Source organism: Peromyscus maniculatus, chromosome 4 (assembly GCF_049852395.1).
Source record: "Peromyscus maniculatus bairdii isolate BWxNUB_F1_BW_parent chromosome 4, HU_Pman_BW_mat_3.1, whole genome shotgun sequence".
NCBI lineage: Eukaryota > Metazoa > Chordata > Mammalia > Rodentia > Cricetidae > Peromyscus > Peromyscus maniculatus.
The window spans coordinates 113,383,188-113,396,939 of NC_134855.1; the positions used below are offsets into that span (position 1 = coordinate 113,383,188).

Below are 13,752 nucleotides of genomic sequence, written 5' to 3' on the forward strand. Positions count from 1 at the left end.
TAAAAAATTAGTTGGCTCAATAGTTTTCCATGGGTCATCCCCACTGTCTTGGAATATTTATTTTATATCAGACACTATAAGTTTTGCAAGACACACATTGATCTTGAGAACAGATACAGACGTGTGGAGAAATGGTTGATTTTTTTTTTAACCTTCAGAGAGTCTTAGCTTCCATTCTGTGTAGTATTTTGAGTTGGAGTCATCTGTGTGTGTGCAGTGAACCATATCGCCTGTTAATCAACTCTCATTTATATGTTTTCACTTTGTAGCATCTATCGATTGTTTTCAGCAGACCGAAAGCGAGTTGAAACTGCACTAGAGGCTTGTAGTCTTCCATCTTCACGGGTAAGCATGCTGTCTCTCCAACATCCCACCACATTGAAGTTCTTCAAATTCCATACTAGTTGTATTCTGCCTAGTATTTCCTAAACACAGCTTGATGCAATTAAAAAATCCGGAAGTGAGATGGGTGTGGTGTTACATGTCTATAACCCCAGCAATCAAGAGGCAGAGGCAGAAGGATTACTGCAAGTTTGAGACTATGCTAGGATATACAACAAGTTCCAACCCACATAGAGAGTTCAAAGCTATCCTGGGCTACATGAGACTTTTGTGTTGGGAAGAGTGTAGAGGGAGGCACAGAGAGGCAGAGATAGAGAGGGAGAGACATAGTTGGGGGAAGGCTGAGGACAGATGGTAAGGATGAAGGAAAGTCTACTCAATGATATGTATTTTTTACACCAATTCTCAATGTGAATTGAACACATCATTTACAATAAACCCATTCTTGATGCCTCTTGACATAATATCTATTAATAATGTCAAACTATTATGCTTTAGAGCAGTGGTTCTCAACCTGCTCCTGTAAGTAACCCCTCCCCCTTATTTCTTTAAGTCAGCAGTTCTCAACCTGTAGGTTGTGACCCCTTTGGGGCTCAAACAGCCCTTTCACGGAGGTTGCATATCAGATATCCTGCATATCAGATATTTACATTATAATTCATAATAGTAGCAAAATTACAGTTATGGATTAGCAACGAAATAATTTTATGGTCGGGGGTCATCACACATTAGGAACTAGATTAAAGGGTTACAGCATTAGGAAGGTTGAGAACCACTGCTCTAGAAGCTTTTGAAATAAAACTTCAACTTACCTTTTTAAATCTCTAGTTTTAAAATATATCAGTTACAGACACAGTTGATACATAGTACACACATTGTTTTAAAAAAAAAAATTAGTATAAACACTCTTCAAGCCTGTGTCTACAGGTTCTGCTGAAAGGGATGCAGATTTGAAACAGTTTTGAGATCACTTACTGCTCCAAGGGAGAAGACCAGCACAAAGTGTTCTTTTATTTTTGTGCCTGACACATAAGACATTTCATATACATTAGCCACCGACAGGAACTCCTCTTCATTTTCATTCATTTCTATATGATTATAAAAGGATGTTGTTACCATTGATTCTGGGAGAACAGAGTGTGTTGTGTGAACTCTGCATCTCATGCTTATGGAGAATTTTCCTTTCTCTTCCAAATTACATTCACCTAGTATCTAAGCAACAATCAAACTCTTATCTGGATCACTGGCTATGGTAGGGAACTCTGAGCCTCTGGAGATAACTAGCCATGTTCAAGTTGCACTGAGTGAGACCAGAAAGCCACTTTTAACATAGGATGACACTATAGTAAAGGACTGAGCACTACTTACTACTTTTGTCACGCAATTATTGTTCCAAACGTTAGAAAACTAAACAAATTAAAAAGAATGCTAGCTGGGCATGGTGTTATGTGCATACAATTCCAGCATTCAGGAGCAGATTGGGATCACTGCAAGTTCCAGGCCAGCTCAGGACTGCAGAATGAGATACAATTTCCAAAAACAAACAAACAATTGAATGAATAAATAAGTGAGTAGAAGTTCTTTCAAAAAATAAAAATAAAGGAGAGGAAAGGTGTTGCTAGGTCACAGGAAAGCCAGGGTGCTATTCCAATGCCAATTTTGCTCTCTTAAGTGCAAGTGGCCAGTGATGCTAGAAGAGCTGCACACAGTTCTGGTCCTTGTACTTTATTTCTTTTCTTTCTTTTTTTCCCTGTCTGGGAAGAGGTCGTGCTGGAGAACAAACCCAGGATTTCTGTTACACCTTGAGAGTGTGTTACTACACACTCCATCTTGATACCTCACTGATGCTTTTCTGGTAGAAGCTTTGGAGTAGGAAAGATAGAACAATGCAGTTCCTGTCACTGACTCCACCAGTGTTCCCTGAGTTCCTGCTGCACACCCACAGGCTCTAAACAAATGCTGTGGTTCTGGGTTCCAAATACAGTTAGAGTATTCTGGGAGAATTAGTCAATAAATATGCCACCAAATGCATTTGTAAATGGAACGAAGTGCTGTTAAAAACAGAACGAGAAGAAGAAAAGTCCATTCTAGAAAAGACAGTGCCCAGAGGCCTGGAGCTAGGGAAGAGGTTGAGCAGCTGAGGAATGACCATTATACACACTCAGTGTAAAGAGGAAGCATAGAGACGGAGTTGCAGGCCGTGAGAAGGCATTTTTCCCCTTTGTGACCACTCTAAGTTCATTGTTTCTTGAGACAATCTTGTGAAATGCAGTGATCAAAGATTTGAACTTAGTCTTTCTTCTACATCTAGTTAAGTCAAAGAAGAAGCACAGAATGAAGCTAAATAGGAAAAAAAATCAAATCCATCAATCAATTCTCTGTAAATTGTAATTTTCTGAACAATTGGATTCTGACAACTCAGTCAATAAACATAAATTGAGTCTTTATAATTCACTATGTCTATTATAGGCTTAAATTTTCAGTCCAATATCAACTGGAGACATTTTAGAACGAAAATGAGATTCAAGCAGTAGGAGTTATGTTTAAATTGGAAAAAAAAGTACTTCTCCTTAGCAAATTAAATGTAATGACAATTTTCTGAAAACAAACTGAAGATATTTTAAGATATAATCAACCTCCATTATAGTTTTGAAAGATCATTTTTCATTGTAAACTATAATTTATTTGGAGGACTTGTAGAATTCAAATGCCTTTTTAAGATCCAAAGACCCAAGACCATTTCAAAGCCAAGAAATAAATAGTTCTGTGAGCTGTCTACAGCACATCAAAACCAATTTTCAAAAATTGTGGTACCTTGTGGTAATTTCATATGTTCAGAAAAGTCGGTATAAGAAATAGTCACTTCTTACCTACAAGATTCAGAATGTATTCCCTAGGGGTATTTTACACATGCCACAGAGGGAAGGGGTTACATAAATGCTTGGTAAGTCTGTGTAAATGAGAGTCTACTTCCTAGCCAGCCATCATTCAAACTGGACTTAATTGTGTTCTGTAAATAGACACATTACCAGAAATGCTGTGGATATCCTGTTGAGATTTTTCAAACATTATCTTTGTGCACATTGTTAGGGATAATTAATGCACTTGAACTTGTACCCCGGCTGACATGATCTGATGGAATAACACATTGCTTTAGAGGGTTTTCCTTTGGAGAGTACAGTCACTAGCCTTAAGTTACCCTAATTGGTGAAAAGTAATATGGTACCTAAAATGAGACAAAGCAATTACTGTCCTTCTATTAATAATCCAAACATATTTTCCAGTGAGACCTGTGAAAACCTTTCCATATTCAGAAAATTACTATTCTACCCACAAGCTCTCTGAGAATTGAAAATAATTTATCAGTACTAAATTCCCTTGATTTAAAACTTATTAACTTGAAAGGGCTTGGTGACATTTGGAATTACATTGTAGTCTTTATGGCATTGGCCTGTGGAGTTGCACTTTAATGAAGAAAATAAGAAATAAATTCATATATTTGTTTTAGACATAAATTTTACCACAGTAGGTAGGTAGGTATGCATTAAAACCAAAAGGTGACTAGTTATCTTCTATTTAGAGACTTGCACACATCTTACTAAGGAATGCTATAAAGTTTATAAAGGAACATCTCTGTGTAACTGTAGTTCATTTCCTTACTTCCTGAAGATAAATCAGAAATATAATCATTTTATGGTTGTAGTTCTTAGAGTTATTATCAAAATTCTATTTCAAACCACATAAGAGCTCAGTATAGAATGAGCAATGTATTTGTAGTGATTCCAAGGGCTCTGGCTAATTCAACTTTTGTTTTATGGTTCTAAGACAAAACTATTACAAAGGGCTGAATATCTAAAAATTACTGGGTAATAAGCAATATATATGTATGTATATTATATATTTATATGTATGTATGTATGTATGTATGTATGTATGTATATGTACATACATGGAGTTGAGGAGGCAGCTCAGCAGTTTAGAGCACATGCTACTCTTCCAGAGGACCCTGATTTGATTCCTAGCACTCACATAGTGGCTTACAACTATTTGTAACCCCACTCCCCAGGAATCTGACACTTTCTTCTGGTCTGTGGGCACTAGACATGCATGTGGTACACAGACACGTGTGCAGGCAAAACACCCATACACACAGAATAAAATGATAAAAAAATGATAATCATAATAATAAACCTATGGAGAGTCTGCTTCAATAAATGTAGTCTAAAACTCTTTGAATGTTAAGTACAAGTTCATGGTAAAATGAGTCTTTAAATACTCAAATGTGTGAACAAGGGAAAAAAAAACACCATCCTAAAACAAATACAAAGAATTGGTACAGAGAACTGTACAGACATTGGGCATGACCTTTAGCACACTGGACTTGGAGCTGCCTCTTTAATCAAGCAGATAAAATGAATCTGTGCTTTCCTCTCTACCAAATCCAGAGATAGAAAAGGAAGGTATATGAATGATGTCTATGAATCACAGACTCATTGCACATATAAAAAACTGAGAATTGCCCGTAGCTTGCAGTAAATATCTCTAAGATGCTTGCACCTTACTTTCAATGATAATAATTTATTTCAATCCATTATATGGAATATTTTTTACTCCTATTTTCACCCACTGACTCCAAAGACCATGGGATATCCTTGCTGGTCAGTTGGATAGGACAGCAACAAGATGAAGAAAAACAGCTTCACGAAAAAATTTTCCATGTGCTAAATTTCAACATGCAATGAAAATAATATTGCACTTATTCAGACTGTCTTATTAGCTTGTTCACTCTAATTGAAAAAATCCCAGTTCACAGCTAAAAAGTAAACAATGGCTACATTTTAGTAAGCTATGTCTATGAAATTATATGTCTGCACACAAGTGTAGTTAAGCCTACTTTTCTAAATGATATATAATATTCAGCCCTTGATATCACTGTTCATCATTCTCACAATGTACATTTAGTAAATGTTTATGCTGTATTATGAGGTGAGCAGAATGAGACAGGAAAACAGGGTCAGGAAAAAATGCAGCCCAAGTGGAAGGTATGGCTGTTCAGAGAGAAATAAGAAAAGAGGGTCAATAAGGTCAAGGAAGACCATTATTGATATCCTTAGATAAGATCAATGTCTACATCTGCCAAGTGAGGTTAGAGAGCTATATTTAATAGGAGAATGAGGTGGCCCACTTGGGATTTATAAATACAACTCAGTACTTGAGTTGGCCAACAGTGCCGTTGAATATTTTTTGACAGATAATTTTAAACATTCTTCTCACAGTCAAATAGTTGAGTAAGTAGAGTCATTTTGCCTATCTGGAAAAGAAGAGAAACATGTGTCTAGATCAGACAGGAACTGGCATCCTCCAGGCAAAGGTATTTCTTTTCATAAACAAAATGGAATTCTGGAATCCTGTAACTGGGTTGATCATGTCTCCGTTTTATGAGTGTCAAAACACCAATAAAGCCCTTGAGCTCATGATTTCAAAGTTCTGTCTAAGGAGACCAAGTCTGTTGGTATAAAGATCTTTTATGTATTCTTACATATTCTTTTTTCAAAATTCATTTTTACAAAATATTATGTTTTCCCTCCTATAAGTGGATTGAGTCAAGGATATATTACTACATTTTTTTTTCATTCCACAAACATGGGACCTCTACAGTATGCTAAGTGATGAGCTAAATTTTCTGCTCTGTTAGCAAGCAGTGTACAATTTCAGACAATGTTTTTTTTCTAAGTTTTCTATTAAAATACAGTTAAAATATATGAATATATTTAAAAGGAAGGGTGTTTCTTTGTTTTAGGGACTTGAAAATAAAAATAATCATTCAAGCCCATTCCTGAAATAGGAAGCTGCAAGAAAAATGTCTTTCCTGTTAACAAAGGCTCAAATATATGCTTCCGGTTTCCATGGCAGCCCAGCCAAACAGAAAACATAAGCCGTAGAAGTGGCCTTTTTTGTATCAGTGACTTGCTTCCCAAACAATAGGACAATGAGCAATCAGTAACAAGTGATAAGTGGTGCTGGATGTCTATGAAAGGCGTCTCATGATCAAATAACGTAAACCAGTTCTCTTCTGTGGCCTTCGCATCAGTTCCTGCCCCGCCTGCCGAGTTCCTGCCCTAACTTTCCTCATTGATGGACTGTTACCTGGAAGTGTAAAACCCTTTCCTCCGAGAGAGAGAGAGAGAGAGAGAGAGAGAGAGAGAGAGAGAGAGAGAGAGAGAGAGAGAGAGAAACGACATAAAGTTAGAATTTATGTTTCTATTTTAGCACTGTCTCTAAGGTTATCACTTTCAAAAATATTCACTCAAAAGCCTGATAAAGGGCACAGAAATGTGCAAATTCTTCATGCCGCTGACCTGCCCACTTCAAATGATTAAAATGGCAAACAAGGCCATATACCTTCTACCACCACTTTTAAAGAGGAAGACTCAACCCAAAACAGAGAAAGACAGAGTAGAGAGAGGGAAGGTAGACAGAGAGAGAGAGAGAGAGAGAGAGAGAGAGAGAGAGAGAGAGAGAGATAGATAACAGGGAGAATGAGAATGATTTGGGAAGGTGTTTCACTCAGTAAAGGGAATAAGAACCTGAATTTGATCCCAGACCCACATAAATAATCCAGACATCCTAACCTGGAAAAGCAAACAAAGCGGGGGGGGGGGGGGGGGGGGGGGCGGATATCCCTAGGGTTCACAGGTAGCCAGTGTAACCTACCTGGTGAACTCCAGGCCTTTGAGGGACTCTGTCTCAAAACACAAGGTCAAGGCTCCCAAGGAACAGCACCCAAGGTCTGTCCTCCATATGCCCATGTGCACACGTGTGGACACCCACATATGGAAGAAGGGAGAGACAGACAGGCAAGTTAAACATTTCTACTGAACAGATTCTGTCTTCCTATATGTAACTTACTTTAGTAAATGTATTTAGGAAATTATCTTAAGATCTATTTAGCAGGATAAATAAATGTTCTTACACTTTAATTAAAATTAAAAATCAACAGAAAATAGTGTTGACACAACCGAACAGGTTCTAAATGAAGGCTGCAGTCAGCCTCAGAGATGTGTTCTTAATATTTACTCTGGTTTGTAAAGAAGAAAAAGAGAAAGGGAGGGAAGGAAGGGAGGGAGAGAGGGAGGGAGGGAGGGAGGGAGGGAGGGAGGGAGGGAGGGAGGGAGGGAGGGAGGGAGGGGGAGGGAGGAGACAAAGAAAAATCAGAAAGGAAACTTGAGAAAGAATGAGACCCCCTGTTTACCCTGTTGTTTTCTTCCCAGAATGATTCCATACCTCAAGAGGATTTCACTCCAGATGTATACAGAGTGTTCCTGAACAATCTTTGTCCCCGACCTGAAATTGATAACATCTTTTCTGAATTGTAAGAAGATGCATTTTAATCTGCTTTTTCTAGCTTATGCTTATATTCAGAGTGGCTAGGGCAGGATTTTGTTATGACTAGAAAGAGATTGTCCAAAAGCAGTGCTTCTGGGTGGTACAATGGAGGTGGTGATGTGCTACTGACCTCGACAAACAACTACTGTTTTAATGAGCAGATATTATAACACACGGATGGCAGGGTGGCATTTTCATATGTTCAGTTGGCTTTGTTTAGATTGAATATTATAGATACAGCAGGAAGTGTCTTAACACACAGAAGAGAGATTCATGTAACAGAAAGATTCCTGACTGAACACTTCATCGTATGCCTCTGAACCATATCAGTATAAAGAAGTGTAGATTACTAAGAACCCACACAGACAGCATGTTATTTTCTCTGAATCTAGGAATTACAAACTTCTATAGGCACTGATTTTTTTAGATTTATTTTTATTTAATAAGCATGAGTGTTTTTTTCTACATGGATGTCTGTTTACCATGTGTATGCCTAGTTCTCTCAGAGGCCAGAAGAGGGAGTTGGATTCATTGAAAGTGAGTTACAGACAGTTGTGAGCCACCATGCCAGTGCTGGGAACTGAATCCGGGTCCTTTGAAAGACTAAGTGCCCTTAACTGCTGAGCCATCTCTCCAGCCTGTAGGTTTTGCCTCAAATATATATATATATTTTTTTTACAATTGCTTTCTATTTTGTGTTCATTGGTGTTTTGCCTGCATGTGTCTGTGTGAGGGTATCAGAAGCCCTGGAACAGGATTTACCAGAGTTGTGAGCTGCCATGTGGGTGCTGGGATTTGAACCTAGGTCCTCTGGAAGAATAGTCAGTGTTGTTAACCACCGAACCATCTTTCCAGCCCAGGTATTGCTTCTTAAAGAGACTCAGACATGAAAAGAAAAAAAGAAACAATTAAATGGAAGTTGCAATTTATCTCTCTTGATACACCAAAATCTACCTAATGGAAAAAAGTTGATCCAAATTTGGTAAAGAAGTAAAGTGGCAGGCAGATAAGTCCTGCTGCTAATGTGACATTGTACACTGAATGCTTTTGCTTGTGATTTCATCACCATAAAACATTTATTGGGTATCTGTAGTATTTATACCATCAAATTGTTGTGGGTTGCCAATAAAATTGAAATGGGCATTTGAATATCACTGTTCAATAACATCGATGTTTTGAGGATAAAATGAGATTGTGTGTTTAGTTCTGCATCTGTTATATATATATATATATATAATCCTTATTATCTGCAAGAAGCCAACTCAGAGTCCCACTATGAATTTGAAGGCAACCTGGACTGTAGTGACAGCACCAGGATAATGAGGGGTACAAAGTGAGTCCCCACCTCCAAAAACAAACACAAGCAAATAAAAGAGGTATAGATTTTTATAAGCCTGAAACTTTAATGAAATGAAAAAATGTATTCAAGTACATTGGGATTTTTTCTTTTTAAATTAATAAATCAGCAATATTTAAGTGATAAAGGACATTATTAGTCATCTGATAGTTTTCTAGGCATTAGAGTCGGGTGGAAAAGTGTGGTGTGGAAGCACCATGTTTTTTAGGGCATGGTCAGAATTCCATTGTAGACATGATGCAATTTTATTTCTCTGTAGCTAAATGTGTAAATAAGATGAGGAAAGCGGTGTGATTTCTTGTGTTTTCGTTGCTTTCAGTGGTGCCAAAAGCAAACCGTACCTTACTGTTGAGCAGATGATGGATTTTATCAACCTTAAGCAGAGAGATCCCCGACTCAATGAAATACTTTACCCACCTCTGAAGCAAGAGCAGGTCCAAGTATTGATTGAGAAGTATGAGCCTAACAGCAGCCTCGCCAAGAAAGGTAGTATGCTTCACTTCACACCATACTGCAGAGCCCCTGCTTCCTCTGTGACGGGCCACACTCTGGAAGTTAGGGACGTAGGACCCTGTAGCTCCTTTGTGTCTGAACTGTCTTGTGGCTTTGTTTTGTTTTGTTTTCTTTTGTTGTGTTGTGCAGTTTTTTTTTTAACTTTGGTGATTTACTTTTCTAGTTATAGCTAATGTACATGCCACATATTTTTACATTTCTCACCATTTGTTTTTCCAAATTTACTCAGTAACTTAATACATTTTTTTCTCATATGGAGAATTTATTAGCTCAAAAGTTGCTCATTGTGGTCACTTTTCTTTTAAAAGTTCTCTAAAGTAGCCCATGAATTTGTTTTGGTTTTGTTTTTTATTGTTTGTTTTTCTCCAAGTCTACATAGCTAAAGAAAATATTCAGTCTGCTAGAATCATGTCTTAGTCCAGTTTACAGAAGCTGATAATTTTTTTCACATGGGAGATTATTCTGAAATTTGGCCTTATAGTTTTTTTAATTGAAGTTTTGGTAGATTTAAATTTAAATCTTGGTAGAAAAAAAAATTACAAAAAAAAATGACATCAGAATGGCAACTCTAAGTTACCTGGAAATTGTTTTTAAACATATTTTTTTTATTCTGGAAAAATGAATTAACAAAATATAATCATGAACAGTTAGTTGCTATATGTTCCAACTATATTCATAGTGTAGTCCTCAAAACCTCTACCATTCATACTGAAAATCTTCTGGACTGAAAGACCCTCCTGCAGAAGCCTGACCCATCATGACTGAACTTACTACAAATGTCTATATAGTCTACAGGGCAAAACAAGCCACAATGAACCACTTATTGAGAAGAAATGAATCACACGTGAACATACAGGCACTTCATGTAATAACAGAAATAGCAATCAATCACAAGCCACAGATGAGACTGCATGTCATAAAGGTTTTTATACATTGTGCTTGTTCTGTAATCAGCCCTCTCAAAAGAAAAGGGAGGTGTATATTAAGTATAAAATAAAATCTTATTTTTTTTCTTCAGCCTGTTAATTGGAATTTATAGACTTTTTTTTCAGCCTCTATTTTCTTGCCCAAGCAATTTGCCTTTGTTATTGATACTATTCTTAGTGTTGCCATTTAGGTGAGGTCAGTGAAAGGAAGCAACAAGCCAACTGTGAGCCTTGTTGTTGGCAGGTCTGACCTGCAACCATGTGGAAATACGTCTTTTTTTCTCTAATACCTCTTCTTATTTTCAAGCTGGGGGACAACTTCTTGGTGAAGGTTGGCATTCCCATTATGAAATCCAGATTTTTCCAAGAAAAACTTACACTCAGTGGTAGAGCAATTCCAGAATGACTCCTGGACGTGATTAGCTCATCATAACCGTGAGACAGGGAAAAGTTTTTGAAACCAGCAGGCCGCCCTGTGATCTAATGACTGCTCAGGAATCCCTTAACTGCAATAGCCAGAGGCAGCACAGAGTGCCATCTTGACATTTAACCTCTTTGTGCATGAGGAGGTGCTTCAGCTGCAAAACTGAAGAGGGGAAAGTATTTGACTGACTTTTCGTGAGTTTGAAGTAAATAATATCCACTAAAAAGCATCTGGCCGTGTGATGTGATGACCAAGCGTTAAGTCTACTCAGTATATTGAAGTATAGGAGCTTAGTTTTAATTCCTCTGGTGTGTTTCACCTAGCTGCCCTCTAGATTATAAGGTACATAGGCCTTAGAGTTTCTTTTGTTTTCCCCAAGACCTATAAAGTGGACCTGCTTCAGATGCAGTATTTATTATAGGCTAGGAGGCGAGATCTAATCGCTTCCATAAATCATTTATATCCCCAACATGAGCGTCATCCCCCATAATAGTCTGTACAGAGATTAGATTAGTGCCTCTTCATAGAGACCTCAAGTGACACATGGGAAGGACAAAGGATTTGTCATCTAACACCAAGATGTGGAGAAATGTCTAACCACTTACTAACACAAGAAGATGTACCTTCTGTCACCCCATGAGACAGAAATGATGACTAAGCAGATCTGGTTAGCTAGACCTGTCACCCTTCCCCAATGAAGAAATTCAACTCTCCAGTAGTCAGCTCGTCAAAGTATAAAACATCTAAGTAGGGCTACTTCAACCCCAAAACACAGACACAAAACAGAACTTCTGATGACTGTCCTGAGTTAAGGGCAAAGTGAAAGTATGTGATTTGTGTTAGCTTAACAGCTAATATCCATAAATTAACATGATGATCTAAAGTTGGACAAAATAGAAATGGTACTGGAATATCAGTATGTTTATGGGAATGACAGTTTCCCAGGAATCTAGGGTCCTGGAAACTCAGGGGCCACAAAAGCTGTCCAACCCAGTGGTTGTGGGGTTCTTATTTCAGAGTTAGAAGAATGAAATTCACAGACCAGATAAGGTGAGTTTTCGAGAGAAGTTGTTTTATTTTGTATATATATATATTCATATTTGGGAGGTTAAGAGGGAGAGAGGTCTGTGCTGTTTGAGTTAAGCCAGCAAAAACATCAGCCACAGGGAAAGGAAACCTTAGAGAAATGTAAGGAAACCCAAAGCACCAGAAAAAAAGCATATTAGTCTTTGGCCAGCATCCAAAAGAAAAGCAGAAGAGAAAAAAATATTGGGAAAAGTGATGCATTTTGAGCAGAACTCAGAAAGGTAGGTGGATCTCTCTTGACACACCTAGAAAACTAATTATTCCTCCTGTCTTATTAGCATGACTTAGACCCACCTTCCTAAGGGGGGTTCCATTGCCCAGAGGACTGAACTGAGCTGGATCAGCTGTTTAAGGCAGGAGATGATGGCATGTCTCCACTTAGACATAGATTCTATTCTTCAGTGTGATGACCCTGGGGGAAATCTGTAAACAAACACAAATCTGTATTCTTCATGACTTCAGCATTTAAAAAAAAAAAAGTATTGATGAAAAAGCAAGAGATGACAGACCAAAAGATAAAATTTCCACTTCTGAAGACTTTTACTCAGTGGGCACAGTGGCACAAACCTGTCATCCCTGCATTTAGGAGGCTGAGGCACGAGGATCTCAAGTTCAAGGTCAGCCTGAGCAAAACCCTTTCTCAACAAACAAAAGCAAAATAGCAGCAAGGTAGGGCTTAAAGGTTTCTACTCTTTTCAAGAACAGTAGGATGAAAATATGAAGGACTTTCATTTCTCAAGTGCTGACATGTCTAAGTCATCTGAAGCTTTGTCACACTTAAGTTCTTGGATCTTCATTTCTAACAAGGTACTGAGCAGTTCCTAGCCCAGCCTACAGTGGCCACACTGAGCAGCCAGACTTTGAAAGATACTGAGGATGAGTAGAAAGCTGGAAGATGGAGCCTGTAGGAAAGGCCCAGGGAACTTCCAGGCTTAATTAATTTCAACAGGATTGAATGGAAGATTTTTCCAGGGATCAAGGGTAGCATCTTTTGTCCATTTATGCATACATTCAACAAAGGCATCTTGAGCATTTTTATATAATTATTGCTAAGAGAAATTAAGACAGGACTTACCCAGTCATGCAGGCTGAGTCTGAAGACATCACAGGACAGACAAGTGCATCTGGACAAACAGCGCAGACAGTTGTTTTTCTTAATTTCCCATTAGCTACACAGAGTAAATCTTTTGCAATGACAGTATCCGTTTCTTAACTAGCCTCAGCTGCTTGAGTGAGAAAACAATGGTGAACTTCAGCTGTTTTATACCAAGGCATTTTGCATACTGTTTTCACTGCTTATGGTAACAAAGAAGACTAGATTTTTTTTCTTGTTTATTCACTATGATTTCATAGTCAAAAGGATAAGGATTTTGAGATTTATCTATAGGGTGGAGAAATTGCAATGCTTTAGAAACTAAAGGTTTGAGGCCAAGTGTGGTGGCACATGCCTTTAATCCCAGCACTTGGGAGGGAGAGGCAGGCAGAGAACTCTGTGAGTTCAAGGCCAGCCTGGTCTACATAGCAAGTTACAGGACATCCAGGGCTGCATAGAAAGACTGTCTAAAAAAAAGAAAAAGAAAAAGAAAAGAAAAAGGAAGAAAGAAACTGTAATATTTTGTCAGATGATGAAAATCACTTTTTAATTTGAGTTTGTAGTTCCTAATCTATTGAGTTTGATGTTGGGATTTCTTTTCTTTTAAAAGAAAAAGGCATTTTGT

The 13,752-nt window shown here is 37.8% G+C and overlaps 1 protein-coding gene across 2 annotated transcripts in view; it reads left to right on the plus strand.

Annotated features, from left to right (window-relative positions):
* Plcb1 (phospholipase C beta 1) overlaps positions 1–13,752 on the plus strand; it is a 695,339-nt gene that overhangs the window by 479,106 nt on the left and 202,481 nt on the right. For both annotated transcript variants that reach the window (XM_006983966.4, XM_006983965.4), the window contains exons 7-9: positions 270–345; positions 7,614–7,714; positions 9,405–9,571. In XM_006983966.4, the coding sequence (XP_006984028.1) occupies positions 270–345; positions 7,614–7,714; positions 9,405–9,571 (344 nt within the window). The remainder of the gene's footprint in view (positions 1–269; positions 346–7,613; positions 7,715–9,404; positions 9,572–13,752) is intronic.